The sequence below is a fragment of the Sinohyriopsis cumingii genome, chromosome 5, assembly GCF_028554795.1.
Source record: "Sinohyriopsis cumingii isolate HCF-2022 chromosome 5, ASM2855479v2, whole genome shotgun sequence".
NCBI classification, from domain to species: Eukaryota; Metazoa; Mollusca; class Bivalvia; order Unionida; family Unionidae; genus Sinohyriopsis; species Sinohyriopsis cumingii.
In genome coordinates, this window is record NC_142965.1 from 30,931,297 (window position 1) to 30,946,839 (window position 15,543).

The following is a 15,543-nucleotide window of genomic DNA, read 5'->3' on the forward strand; positions in this document are numbered from 1 at the left end:
GCCTGTAACTTCGGTTTGGTGCATCGCAGAAAAATCAACGATGGCTTGATGAATAGAAAACTATATCAAGGGTAACAAGCCATAGATTATTGTCGTGTACCTTGTAAGACGGAATTAGGAAAAGGAGATCGAGGGTCAGGTGTGGAACGAAGTTGAATGAAGTTACTTACACCATCTTTTTATAGTATAATAGACAGATTCCTCTATCAGAACGGGTCCTGGGGGTAATATGAGATAATTTAGTACATCTGGCTGTTCATTCCCTTTAAATCGCTGTGACTGGAACTTTTTTCGTCAAGCAGCCAATAACTCAACGAAAGTCAAATTTAGTAGAAATAAAGGTGCAAACCTCCGCTTTTTAATAAGGTGGCCGTATAATTTTCTTTACTTTGGTCAGACCGTGAACACGTCGTTATTTTCTAATTCCAAATGTTGCAATATAAACTGTCTCTACCTGAACAGTGGTACATTTTGTTGACGATCTCAACATCTGTGTACGACAGTTCCTTCATGTAAACAGCGCCTATCTTCTCCTCTATCTTGGGATCTCTGACTAGAATTGTTTTGGATCTACCGTCTTTGGAAAATGCCTGTCAATAAAGTGTGCATAAGTTTTTGGGCCATAGCATAAGAAAGAGGCTTTATACGGTCCACGCTAAAATACTTTAAACACCAAACTCTACAAACACCATACACTGGCAACGTCATACACTACAAACACCAGACACTATAAACACCATACACTAGCAACATCATACACTGCAAACACCATACACTATTCACATCATACACTACAAACACCAAACACTACAAACACCATACACTAGCAACATCATACACTACGAACGCTATACACTACAAACACCATACACTAACAACATCATACACTACAAACATCACACACTATTAACATCATACTCAATAAAACACTATACATTACAAACACCACACACTATTAACATCATACGCAATAAACACCATACACTGCAAACACTATAGACTATTAACAGCATACACTACAAACACTATGTATTACACTACACTACACTACACTACACTACACTATGTACACATATAAAATTTGGTCTAATTTTACTGACAAATGCATATAAGGGAATTACGACAACTTGATTACTTTTTCATTACTCTTTCTTATTCTACAAATGGACATGAAGTTTGCTTTCTTAAAACTTTTAACTTTTTTGTAAATACAGTATTTAACAATTTTATGCGGGTTTCTGTTTACATTCAAACATGTCAATAGAGCAAGTTTTCTCTCAGCTTTTGTATTGTCACATAAATTGATCTACCTATCTACATACATACATACATACATACTAGTTGTGAAAAAGTCATTCAAATCGCTTTCGCTGGTAAGAAGTTAGGGGGTGCTCGGCAGTTATTATGTACGTTTGAGAGAGTGACGTGTGTAATGTGAAGTTGTTTGCATTTGAAACATGCACAGTGGAGAGAATGTTGGCATACCTCCATGCTACATTAATGTAATGTGGATGATATTTCTTTGGATATTGTACTCATGGAAACTGTACATGATCTAAGTATCTAAGTACACTGTTAACTAAAATGACTGCTGCCTTTTGCTAAAAAAATCACCCTGAATTAGTCTAAAGTACATTATCTTTAGCACCTATTAAAACTGGGAAAATGAATTTTGCTAACTAGACAATACCAGCTTCTGAAAGTGCATTTGATGAATTACCAAATATATAAAATGTAAAATTAATATTGGCTCTATTTTTTTACAATTTACCTCTGAAAGATTCACATCTAGAGTACTGCAAAGATGTATACTCTATAACCAATATTACACCAATCAATCAAATACCATAATAAATGGAACAAAGGGAATTAAAGGTTCCTTGAATAATACCTAAGATATAAAGGTCTTTTTTTTTTACGTAGCCAGTATAACCAGTGAGGAAACCGGGGTAAATTCTTTTTTCTTGAAATTCTAACCTATGCAAAATACGAAACTGCAGAGCGCCACCTAATGTGTTACAAGGGTCTTGTTTGATAAGACCGCAAACGCCATCTTAGTCCATCCTGTGACGTACCGTAACTCCATAATGCATGACGGATGAATATTCGTACGGTACATTCATCATATCAACGGCTTCCGCAGAGTACTTGTCGAAACAGAACTCCAGCCCACGCTGTACGTTTTGCCACTGGATAGTGATGTAATTGTCCCGTACTGGCAGCTGGTGCTCGTGCACTAGACCAATCGCATGACCTATCTCGTGCAGATATAGGCCTCGCTAAATGTGGAAAAGAAACAAAAACATTCTAGGAGCTACGGAAATGTGAATAAAGAAAAGAAAACAATATAGGAGTTGCGGGCATAGATGCGACCTGCACCATGTAATTTTCAGCAATAATGTAATGGCTACATAATCTTAACTTCACGCCCAACACTGCCTGTAGCTCGAGATGAGCCTTGTTTTCTCGGTCAAATAGATTTCATCAATCTACTTTATTATAATGTAATCATTATGTACTTACTGGAATAAAAAAGAACTTGGTTTCAATTAATTATGTGTATGAAAATGAAAATTGTTGTCATTCCTTTCGTTGCTTTTGCCCGATGCTGTTATTAGTCTAAAGAAAGGCGATCAGCGTGTAGCATCTGTTGATAGCTAGGAATGCCATCATTCATAGAACTAAGAGTTTCACTTTGGTGTATGGATCAGAATTTTTAAAAAATTGATAATGCTAAATACAATCTATATGTTCTGGTGGAAGTATATGTTATTTTGCGGTCCCTGAAGATGGACAGGCAGTCGATATGTACACCAGAACAAGTTTGAAGAAAATATCAAGAGATATTAATGTTGAAACGTCTGTCACAAAAAGGATCGGCTCATTAACACTTGTGAGTAGTGAATGGGGATACCCTAGCGACAATGGGACTTTAATGTTAAAATAGGGGGGTTGTACCCTGGCGACAATGGAAAATTTAACATTAGAGAAAAAAGTTTGTACCCTGGCGACAATGGGAATTTAACATGGGGAATAAATCGTGGGACTGTTGAGCGACAAGGGGAATTTAACATGGGGAATATATTTTGGGACTGTTGAGCGACAAGGGAAAATGGAACAGGGTTGGGACCCTATTTTAATAGGGTCCCGACCTGATGGGTCTCTATTTGTTTAAAAGAAAAGGATAAAAAAAAATAAAAAAGATAAAAAAATGGGGTAGGCAATTGAAAGTCTATCTCATTTCGAGAGATTGGAGTGGCCCTGAAAAGGGCCTTTGGGTTTCTTCTTCTTCTAACTCCTTAACTTCTTTATCCATCCCCTTATTTTTTCCATCATTCCTTTCTTCTTCTTCTTTTCTGTTTCCGGTATCCAGTCTGGGTGACCCATGGCTCGGAACTTCTGTTGGATTTTCATCCAGTTAGCGTTTAGTTTCTCTAGTTCTTCCTTTTTCTTTCTATTTTCTTTTTCTTTTCTATCTTTTGCCCACCTGTCCTTTATTTTCTCCACTTCTTCATCTATCACCTTTCTCATCTTTTCTTTCCCTTTTTTCAATTGTTCAACACTCCTTTTGACAAAGGGCCACTCTGACCTTTCTTCTATCTCTTCCAAGAACCTTCTTACTTCTTTTACCTTCTCCATGGCCTCTTTTATTGTCCCCACTCTGACATAAGGGGGATTTATCAGTCCTCTCAATCTCTTTACTTCTTTTTCAATTAATCCCTCTATCATCTCCCTGGCTAATTTTAGTTCGTTCACGTAGTGCAGACTTGTTCTTAACTTCCAATCTCTTTCAATCCTTTCCACTCCATATTCACCATCCACCATCCAAAAATAAACATGCCTTAAATCATTAAACAGTTGGGACACTTCCATCTTCCTTTTTTATTCCTTAGAATGGTGCGAATGACGAACTTTGTGGGTTCTTATAGTTAAAGCACGGACGTGATGGAAAACATCCCCCAAAACAAAATTGTAATTACCTAGATCATCACTTAAAACGCGCGGACGTGAAGGAAAACATCCCCTACTTTTCTCATTTCATATGATCTACTATTCACATACGTGAAGCAGCAATAAACAAATACCAAATCTACTATCCACACACGCAAAGCATTAAAATCAAACCCCAAATTTACTATCCACACAAACATACGTGATCACTTACAAAGCCCAATAATCTACTATCCACACAAACGTACGTCAGCTCTTACAAACACATACATAAGAGTCAGTGTTTACATTCACACTACTCTACATACACATATTGGCAAATGGATTACTATTTCTTTTCTAGAGATTGGGGTAGCCCTGAAAAGGGCTGTTTGTTTTTGAACTCCAGTGACACCTGGTTAATGATGGCACCTTCCAGGCCTGGCACCACACACACATCTTCTTCCCCAGTCTCCTTTTACTTTTTTCCTGAGAGCGCAGAGGGAGGATGATTGGCTTCAGCACCCCAATCCTCTGTCTCTGGTATCTTGTAAGCCATCCTCTCTCCTATTTTCTTTTCCTCCTCTTCCCTCTGTCTTCTCTCCTCCTCTTCCTTCTTTATTCTTCCCTCTTCTACCATGGCCTCCGCTGCCAGTTCATTTAACAGGCGCCTGACATATTCCAGATGTAACTGGAGTTCAAGAAGTTTGCTTATTCTGGTATTCATCGTCTTGTTAACGAATGAACAGGGTAGCTAGACTGCCAAGCGAGTTACAATTTATACTAAAAGTGCGGACGTGAAGGAAAACATCCCCCTAAAACAAAATTGATCTTACCTAGATCATGACCAAACAACGCGCGGACCTAAAAGAAACACTCACTCACTTTTTTATACTACCCATTACTATCCTAAAAAATTTTATTAAACAAATAACATACTATCCACATACGCAAAGCAATCAAATCAAACCCCAAATCTACTCTCCCCACACGTCAAACATCAAAAAAACATGATCTTAATCTACTATTGACACAAACGTACGTGAGCACTTACAAACACATATACTCACACTATAAAAAAGAGTCAGTGTTTATATTCACGCTACTCTACATACACACATTGGCAAATGGATTACTATTTCTTTTCTAGAGTATTGGGTAGCCCTGAAAAGGGCTGTTTTTTTGTTTGCTATGGCAATCTTTTAGTTTCTAAGAATGCGACGTCCTCTGACGATAGGCTTTCTGACGATAGGTCTGCTTCTTCGGAAAGAGAAGAAGAACTCTTTGGTGTCGATACGACAATCGACAAAGCCTCTGTCAGGTTCAGGTTGCTGCTGCTGCTGCTGTTGTTGTTGTTGCTGTTGCTGCTGCTGTCTCTGAAGTCTGTACTTCTCTGTCCATTCTTCTTTCTCCCTGTTCACTTCTTCTCTGAAGAGCTCTTCTATCAGGTCTTCAGTGACTTTTAACATTCTCACATTCTCTATCTCTTCTGGCTTCGGTATCAGACTGTGTCTGACCCTATGCAAATTCACGTAGGCTTCGTTTAGCTTAGCTAGTTTGGAGCACATCTTCGTAGGAGGATGAGTCGACAATGGATGGTTAGACTGGAGGCTACCCCCGGCTTTAAAGTCAAAGCGCGGACTTGAAGGAAAACATTCCTCCACGGTTTTCGAGCCGGAACGTTCAATGAGTGTCATGAGAGGGATAGTAAGAAGTCAAAGAGCATGAATCAAAATTCTTATAACCAAACAAAGGACAAAGGCATTTTTTCTTCAAAACACAACATTTTTTTATTCAAAGTTACTTAACACTAACAAACAACTCTAAGATTTTTTAACAATAATCCAACAATATAACATCAAACATTTTTTTCTAATCACAAACATTTTTTTTCAACTAACACATTATTTTGGACAGGGCTGACAACGTTGTGAATGAAATTGTGATTTCCACTGTTGGAAGTCATTATGCCATTGATGGACAAAACGTTTCCTAGCTTGAGACAAAAGATAAGCATAATGGTCACAAAACCATTGATCTACTTTCACATCGTTTCTAGAAGAAGAACGAGGATCAAAATGAGTCACTAAATGTTCTAAGGAATAGCCCAGGCTGCGATGATGCAGAAAATACACACAATATTATCCACACACCAAGGAATCTGTGCTTTGTAATTTCACATTATTGAAACGGGTGGTCTGAGCATTTCATCTCATAAAGTCAATGATATCGTCTTCCAAAGGGAGCAATCCATACGAATCGAAATATTCCACACATCCTTCTTGAGGAAAGTAAACGGCTACCCAGTGGGTTCCTGGGAGATGACCGTCGTCCGTGTTGATCACATAAGCTTGATGGTCTTGAGGTTTGCGATGAGGGAGTTCATGTTTAGCACAGACGACAGGATTCCAAGAAGCCGTGTACGAACTGTGGTTCAAAAGGTAATAAAGTTCCCAGGTATCCATTGATTTGTGTGGTTTTTTCTTCTTCTTCTTCTTCACAGGTAATGATAAGTGATCAATTCGATCCTGACTTTTTGCTTGCAAATGTCTGACAAGTAAAAAGCGTTTAGCTCCGACTTCTTACTCTGGTCCAAGAGAGCTTCGATGCGATGGATCTCTTGAGTTGTTAATGGAGGAGAAGAATGTTCACGCAAGCCTTTATACCACTCATTCAACACGAATTCTATCTCGATGTGATCCCAAGCTTTGTCCAGATATTCGTCCAACTTTTCTTCTTGACTCAACATCAGACATTTGTCGTGTTGAATTTGACTGGGATGATCGTTGTGACATCCATAGCACTCTTCCTTGATCAGTTCTTTCATTATATCTGCCAGGACCGTAGCAAAACAGGAGACTAAATGGGCTTCTTGTTCTTGCCATCTTGACTTCATCATGAAGGCTTCTTCGTCTTTGTCTTGGGATTCTTCTTCTTCCACGGTCTCCTCACATTCCATGTCCAAAGTTTCTCCACTAGGTAAAGAGGGATAACAGTCTTCCATGGCTTCTAATAATCTAGAATGACTTCTCTCAAACTGTTGATTTCTATGGTATTATCGAATTCTGCATACAGGATGACGTTCACTGTTACATCAGGGTCTCGGTGTGCAAACTGAATTTCCACACGAATCTGACCCGATTTTATAGGGTGGAAATGTCCCTCGTCGCTGCCTTGGTCTGGAGTGAAATCAAAAGCCCACAAAGCATAGCCTTCTGCGTAATCGTCGTACGTAATGCCGTGACTGGTGTTGGTTCCTAACTGTCCCTTGGCTTCGTACAAGGACAAGTACGATCTCAAATAATTCTTCGCGGCACCAAAGTCAGGTTCAAAGGGTCGGGTACACAAGGTCTTGCATCGCGACTGACTTCAATCTTGGACACGCCAAAGTGTTGAAAGTAGAAAGGCTTTTCATGGTAGGCTCCGTTGAAAGCTGAATTGCTTACGATACCAACGATTAAACGCTTGGGTAACTGTCCTTGAAAGAGATGATCTTCGATCATGGATCGCTGTCCCCTGGGAATGGTGAAGGTTTTCACTTCCACTCGTCGGATCGGATACTTGGCGGTCGTTCTGCTCAACGTCTGACTGATGTCGTTTCCCACTTTAGGCAACACTTCCACACGACGCAGGTAGAGTCTGGCTTCTTCAATTTTGGTTTTGTAAGTGGCATCAGCAGCAGCCATCAAATGGAAAGCGGCACTGCTGAGATTCAGTCTCAGACGGATATCCACACCGTTCAGCAAATACTTTTCTTGTAACCACATGTCTAGATGCAAGCGATCCATCAGTTCTAAAGTGCGACATAGTGCAATTTTCGTTCGTCGTTCTACAAATCCCGTTAAATTTGAATCACTCCCAGCAATTGCAATGCTGTCGAACTTAGTCGCATTGTCAGGTTTCCATACACGCAAGCATCCAGATGAGTGTTCTTGGCTTCTTTTCCGTACGTCAAGAGATTTTCCAGGTACGCTCGGTAAGGGTAAGTATCCATGCTGCTGCTGACCAGTTTGTTATTCAAGTACAAGTCCACTTCGCTAAACAAGAAATGCATAAAATTATTGACGGAAGCTACTGCTTCATCAGCGTCTAGATTAGCGTTGGGTGGTTCTAACACTTTCACTTTCAAGTACAGGTAACTGCTATTCAGATCGATGTAATCTTCGGGCTGTCCTTTGATTTCAAACTCGATGGGAGCGGAATCGGTCAATGAGGAGACGGGATGAAATTCCACACATTGGGATTCTTGCATGGTCATCATGGTGGGGGGCATGGCAAAGAGATCTAGTTCCGACTCGGAACAGGCGCAAGACTCTCGGTGCATCATTTTTTTCTGTTTGTCAATAATCGAAAACGTCTAAGTCTCGAACGGTTCTTCTTTTCTTAGTCTTTCTAGGTTTAGACGTGTGAAGTCTGGTGAAAGGGTGTTTTCTTCGTCGTCTCTTTCTCCCTTGTCCTTGCTGAATGCCTGACTCGGTAGCATGCAGGGCATTTATAGGAGTTTCTCGTCGGCTCAAAAGGTCTTTACCCGTTTGCAGCAAGACATTTTTGCCTGCCCTCATGAAGGCTTCTTTGGGATTTTGTTTGTCGATGATGACATTTTGGAGAAATTCTTTGCCTTGCGTCAGTGCGGCATCTTTCAAGGCGTGCAATCCGAGTGTCACCATCGGTTTCAACACCGGAGCCCCCGAACGAAAGGCCGATTTTAGCATATCTCCTAAACCGTGTCCTCGCTGTCGAGCAACCCCTCGGTACACTGGATACATGACTTACGAGACGTGAGAGAACCGTTTTCGAAAATGGAGTTTCACCGTGACTTTTCCTTTGGTGAATGGAATATTTTGTCCCAGATCTCCTTTTGTAGCAAGGTTGACCGTGTCCAAATAAGACTTGCTGACAGGCAAATAGTGAGGATGTACAAATTCGCGGTGGACGTGATAAGTGTTTCCACCTTCCTCGTCAGCGTTCGTGACAGAATCCACTTTGAAAGGAATGACACGCAGTAACGGTACGGAGGTGTGTCCCACCACGTTGTTCTCCACCACATCGGAGTACACAAACATCAAATTCAGTCCTTGGTTCAGTTCTACCGGGGTACGAAAATACTTGGCAAAAGTATCGTTGTCAGAAATGACTAGTAATTCGCCTTTTTCTTTTTCTACTTTCTTCCTCATCTCCATGTCCCCGCCCAACATGGCAAACAATTCAGGACAAAATAAGAAAGACATGATTTTACGCCCCTCAGGAAATTTCATCAGGAAGCGACGAGCTGTTTTGTGGTACTCCAGGGTGACACTTTTATTGACACTCTGCAAAGCTTGCAGAAACACGACATTAAACCTGGAGGCTATGGTGCTGACCAAATGTTGACCACTAAAGTAATAGCCTGCGGGAATGAACAACTCATAGGTAGTCCACTTTTGATTTTGTGTGACAGTGGCTATTTTTTATGTTATATTTGCCATGGGTATCCAAGTACTGTTGTATTTGCTCGTCATGAACTTCCACATCAGATTTATTTTGATTGGGAAGGACATTGCGGACTTGGGTCGGGTGAATGATTTCTACTAAAGCCACTTCCCAATGGGCTTCGTGATCTAATGGGATGGGCTGAGGTAATTTGGCCGTGTAACAGCACAACATGTTGTGGGAAAGCATCTCCATGGAACTGTCACTGGGTATGGCTAAGTAAAATTGGTTTTGGTGACTCATAATTCCAGAGTTCTGTGGCTGTCCGAGGGGTTACTGGACGTCAGAGGCGTGTCTCCGCTCAAAATGGGGTTATTGTTGTTGTTGGAGTGGTCACTGACACTGGCACTGGACACAAGGTTCCCGTTGTTCCCGTTCGAGGAGAATTTCAGGGAGGGATTGGGAAGCAGGTAACCGATGCAACTGCTCAATAAAATGATACAAAGTTGTTTGTCTCCTTGTTGCAAAGTCAAATTGGCAATGGCTGCCCCGATGACACAATACACCACGAAGATTTGGCAGAAAAAGACGATTTGCATTTTAGGCACACGTTCTCCACACCACACCCACAAAGGTTGTTTTTGTAAATCTTGCAGAGAAGAACTAGGTGAAGGAGTGGTCGACGTAGCTGCGTCTGTGTGAAAGGGCATGATGGTCACTTCTTTTTATAGTCGATGACTTGCGAAGCGTCGATCCAAGAATCAAAACTGGGTGGATATCCTTTCCAACGTACTTTGACTTCTTTGACACGTCGTTTGCCCACTTTACGGGTTCTGCGTTCGAGAATGATTTCGATGTCGTACACCTCTTCTTTTTTGGTGACACGTTGTAACTTGGGTAAGTAAAACGTTCCTTTCAGCACTTCTCCGTTTATGTCTTCCAGTTTATAGACGGCAGGATGACGGCCATGCACTCGTCCAGTGACACGAAACAATTCGGTCGTCCAGTTAGGTAAGTAACCTTTGTCGAAAGTGCGTTTGGTTTTGCCAATGCGCACCCAATCTCCTACGGCCAACACCCCACTTTTCTTGGGGACAGCCCTCGTCGGGGACGTACCAAACAGGCGCTCAAACACCAACACTTCGTTGTCGAGAGTCACTTCTTGCGGGGCACGTCCGATGCTTCGATGGTAAGATTGGTTGTACGCTTGTACCAGGTGCGGTAAGATGTCGATATACTTCAGAGTGTGGTGATGCGTAAAATATTTCCACATGCGTTCTTTCAAAGTGCGTTGAAAACGTTCCACGATGCTGGCTTTGGTTTCGGGATTCTTGGTGGTAAAAAAATGAATGTCACGTTTCTTTAATTCTTTTTGGAAAGCTTGGTTCAGAAATTCGGTACCTTTGTCCGTTTGCCATCGAAGAGGGTGATGACCGCTTTGTTTCAACACTCGTTGCAGGGCTTGCACTAGCTCGCTGCTCGATTTGGAAGTCAAGGGCACGACCCAGGCAAATTTGGAAAAGACGTCGATGACACAAAACAAATATTTGTAGCCGCGATTGTAGCTGGCCAAATGAGAGACATCGTCTAAATCGGCTTGCCATTGATGATCGATGCCTTCCACTCGGGTGCGACGTCTGGAAAACTTGCGTCGAATGGGTTTGTGTAAAGTGTAAGTAGCTTGTTCTTGTAACCATCGTTGCACTTGAGGTAAACGGAGACTTTTCAGTCGAGTTTTGGCAGCACGATACAATTTTTGAACTCCTGCGTAACCTGCAGGATGGGAGGGATCGTAGTAAATGCTGGCTAACACTTTTTCCATTTTTGTTTGTGTGTTAATAAGGCACCCACTCTTGGAAGATGCTACCTTTTTTTCTCTTGGGTACTTTCTTGGATTGCAATGCTTTGCGTGTGCGACCAGCAATAGCTCTCGCAGAGGAGGATGTCGGAACAGGGGATATCGGTTCTTGTTTCACTTCTGTCTTCACTTCTGTCTTCACTTTCTTTTTCTCTTGTGATGAAGAAGGGGTGGTCATCATCATTTTAATCCCTCCAATTCTGGAGGTAGGTGGTGTTGTTAACTTGCGTACTATTTCTGGTGGAGTTTGAAACCTCCTTCTTCTTCTCCTTTTTCTGTCTTGGTCACTGGTAGTGGTGGTGGTGGTGCTGGTGATGGTGCTGGACTTTTCATCAAGGTCTTAAAATCTTTCAGAGTGGGAAGAGCTCTTTCGTCTGAGGCTTTCTGGTGAAAGAGTTGCAGTCGTTGCAAGAGTTGACCGTACTTTTGCGATTTTTCTGTTTCGGACAAATCTTGGCGATCCATCAAGGACTGCAATTCGTGTTGTAACTGGGACATTTCGCTCAAATGGGGATTGGGAGGTAAAAGCGGGATGTGTTGTTCTTGCCAACGATGGTATTCCATCCATCGTTTGTAAGGCACTAAAGCTAGTTTTCGTCCTTCCATGGGGTTGTCAAGGGTCGATTCTGAGATCTTGGGACTTCAGAGGGCCTTTTTATCTTGCTTCCACCAGTCCTCCCAACATGGTTCCCAAGACTCCTTTCAACAATGGACCTAACAAGAGGGGTAAAATGCCTCCACGTTGGACTAACATCTTCTTCTTTTGAAGAAGGGGGATTTTCTTTTGAACCATTTGACGAAGAACGTCACGATGTTTTCCTAAGCAATCTTTCTGGTGTTTAGACAAAGGAATCGTACCTTTCAAGACGTTCAAACAACATTCGCACACGGTATCGATGACCTCTTTGGAAGCTGATTGAATGAGTTTTTTTCGTAGAGGTGGAGAAGCTTTGGACAGGACAGATAACATGTCCCCATGTTTGACTAAACGAGGAGGCAGTCCTTTCCTTTTCTTTCCTTGGGGTTGTTTAGAAGAGGGATGTTTTCTGGAGGGTGACATCTTTGAGTCTTCAGCACCAAGAAACACTGATACCCTCCTTGGTCACACACCTTTTTTATACTGGAACGCGTCGCCACTGATTGTCTTTACGTCGTATCAACTTGAGGACAGGCATGACACGTCGTGCAGGGGTACGCAACGGACTAAATCGAGCCAGTTCTTGCTTGGACAAATCCAGTAAACTTTGTAACATGCCCGATCTTTCTTGGACTTTGATTTTGGGAGAAGGTACTTTGTGAGCAGCAGCCACTGCCACTAAATTGGAGGGTCCTGCCACTGGGGAAGTTCTTGGGGTCATCAACGGAGAAGTTCTTGGTGTGATCAACGTCTCCAAGTACTCTTCAGTTCTTGGTGTCATCAACGGAGAAGTGGATGAACGTGAGGCTGCTGGAGACGCAGTCACCGCCGTGGCAGGTCGTGGTTTGCGAGTGTAAGGTTGCGTCCTGGCCGAAGTGCCTCTCTTGCGACTAGTTTTCTTCTGTGGACTTTTCTTTTTCTGGGGACTTTTTCTCTGTTTCTTTTTCTGGGGGCTTCTTTTCTTTTTCCGGGGTGGTGTCTGGTAAGAGGAGGATCCCGCGCCTGGAGAAGTTCTCCTTGGGGACCTGGTCTTTTTCTTCTTCTTGGAGCTTCGTTTGACTTTTTTCTTGGGGAGAACTTTGGGGGCATTAGGATCCCATCTTAAGAGAGAGCGAATGATGACCCCTCCTAGGGTACCGCTACCTCCAGGTTTCAAAATGATTTGTTTTTTGGTTTGAGTGTCGATGCGGTGATCGGCCAGTTGGGTCAAAGCGACTTTGTTTCGATCAAAAAAGCGTTTGGTTTGATGAGGAATATGAATGACCCCTTGTAGTAATTGACGTGCTGTCACCGTGAACCATCGTAAGACTTCTTTGAGACTAGCTTCTAAGACACGGGCTCGTGTTTGTGGATCTTTTTCTCGACTGATGCCATACAAGGCACGAATCAATTTGACGGGAAGATGCGACTGAAGGGACGTCATGTTCAAACTGTGTGAGACAGACGAAAAGTGTCTGAGGTTTTTATAGATTTTTTTGTGGAGTGAAATTAAGTCGAGGACGGAGACGTGTACAGGACAGGCCCTCCGTCTTGGCACCAGTGGTGAAACAAGTGGGTACGAAATCGCAAATCCTCGGGAGTCGTAGGTTTCAAATCGACGAGTAAATAGGCGTGTGGAGTTTGAGTGGCATCGTCGTACGCCTGAGTCAGCCAAGGCGTTCCTAACTGTTTGGCTAAGACTTGCACTTGCGATTTATCTCGAGGGCTTTTAAACAAGACCACGTAATGTGCATTGAGACTGATGGTGCGATGGGCTATACTTTGTTGAAACAAATGTTGGGTGATGTAAACGACACTGGCATTACGGTGATGCCCTTTTCGCGTGAACCACAGTTTAATTTCTTCTTCGTCTTCTCCTAACATGTCGTCGAAAATGACCAAATGGGTTTGACGGGAGTCAGAGACGATGCCGTCGTCTTCTTTAGGAATGCCTTCCACAAACACGATGGAATCGCCTTGACTTTCTCGCAAGAGGCAGTATGCCGATTGCCACTCTTTGTAACACCACTCGATGCGTTGAGGTGGACGTTCGATCAAATGATGTTTGTGTTCGATCAACGTTTGACGAATTCGGTTTTGCCTGAACCGCTAGGTCCAGCAATGGGCATGTTAAAGGGATGGCGAAGATACAAAGCCTCCCAAGTGGCACGATCTAAGTGTTCGTCGATGACTTTGACAGTGGAGGAAGAGGGATCAGAGACAGCAGAAGTAGCCATAGTGTTAGGAATGTCACTTGTGACACGAAAACAAACAAGACGAGAGTTTATATACTTTTTCAGAACACGTTTATTGAATGTTTTAAACATGAACACGAAAGACAAAAATATATAAAAGCCAGAGGCTTAAGTACAAAGATAAAAGGCACATAAAAACCATTAACGTGGAATAAACACAAGTGTCTGTACAACATGTTTTGGGTAATGTTCTGACCAGTTCTATAGGGGTAAGGTCACACAAGTGTCCTCCCGAAAGGGTCTTTCAGGCTTGTCCACGACAGTCCTGTCCTGGGTGACGGGTTCTTCTGGCACTGTCACTAACACAGATTGAAAAGTAACTTTTTTCCTTGAACAACTCTCGTGCATACTGGGCCACTTCTTGGGTCCAAGCCTCAAACCCCATTTTTTCCAGGCACGGACATCTGTCCAATGGGGGTGTAAGTCACAAGCTACACACACATCGTGATACACGTCTTCGGTAGCTAAAAGTTGACGAATCTTTTTTCCTGTTGAGGTCGAGAAGTATCCAGATGAAAACGCAAGGCTTTGAGCAAAAGGAGTCTTTCGTGACCATTTAAGGGCATTGGGGTGGTAAGTACTGTTCGTAAAGAGTTCACAAGGAATCGGCTGGTAAACAAAATCCCAGAAAACACGTCACTAAGACACACACCACTTGTCGACCCAAATTGAATGGATACAGTTCTTGTAATAATTGATGGTAATGATCCACGGTTTGAATATGGTCATTGAGTTCCTTCCACGGAATCTGTTCAATTACATGTGATAAAAGTCGTGGCATGGCAGCCTGTTTTTATACTCTCTTTGTTTCGGAAACAATACACGTACTTTCTACCCAGAGATCTTCGTTCTCTAGTGGGGAATGTAAATGTTGCATACTGTAACCTAAACGTCAGAGTTTGTTTAGAAGTATCCTCTTCCGCTAAGTAGATTCCACGTAACAAATGTTGGTAATCCTTTAACTTGTCTTCCTCAGTGCATTGCACTAGGTGAATCTCGAAGTAACCAAAATGATCAACACGTGGATCATCGGGGGCCTGGAAGTATTGAACAAGGTCTGACCACTGAAACAATTTCTGACGAATCAGTTCTCTTATACCATTCAGGTACCAGTGGTTAAAGATCTGGTGACGTAACGGATGCAGCTGTTCTTTACGTTTGACTTGTATTTTGACCAGCTCTCGGTAAATGCGTTCTCTCAACTCCACAGGCAAAGCACGAATGTTCTCTTGTAAGGTATCCATGAATAGGTCATACTAAATCCTTTTTTGTCTGACAGAAGAAATGTACCGTTTGCACAGACATGGTTTTACTTCAGTGTCGAATTTAAATCGTTTAGTTACTAATTTACACATTACAATTCGTTCAGAAGTTTCCTCTTTCACTAAGTTGACATTGTGTACAAGATGTTGGTAATTCGTTAACTCTTCCTCTGGAATTCGATGCAGTAAGTTTACAATGTAGTAGATAGAATC

At 42.2% G+C, this 15,543-nt stretch overlaps 1 protein-coding gene across 1 annotated transcript in view; it reads right to left on the reverse strand.

Annotated features, from left to right (window-relative positions):
* Positions 1 to 15,543, reverse strand: part of LOC149798875 (uncharacterized) — a 147,182-nt gene that overhangs the window by 75,184 nt on the left and 56,455 nt on the right. The window contains exons 7-8 of the mRNA XM_089957790.1: positions 2,076 to 2,279; positions 455 to 590 (exon numbers count right to left, since the gene is read on the reverse strand). Of these exons, the coding sequence (XP_089813916.1) occupies positions 455 to 590; positions 2,076 to 2,279 (340 nt within the window). The remainder of the gene's footprint in view (positions 1 to 454; positions 591 to 2,075; positions 2,280 to 15,543) is intronic.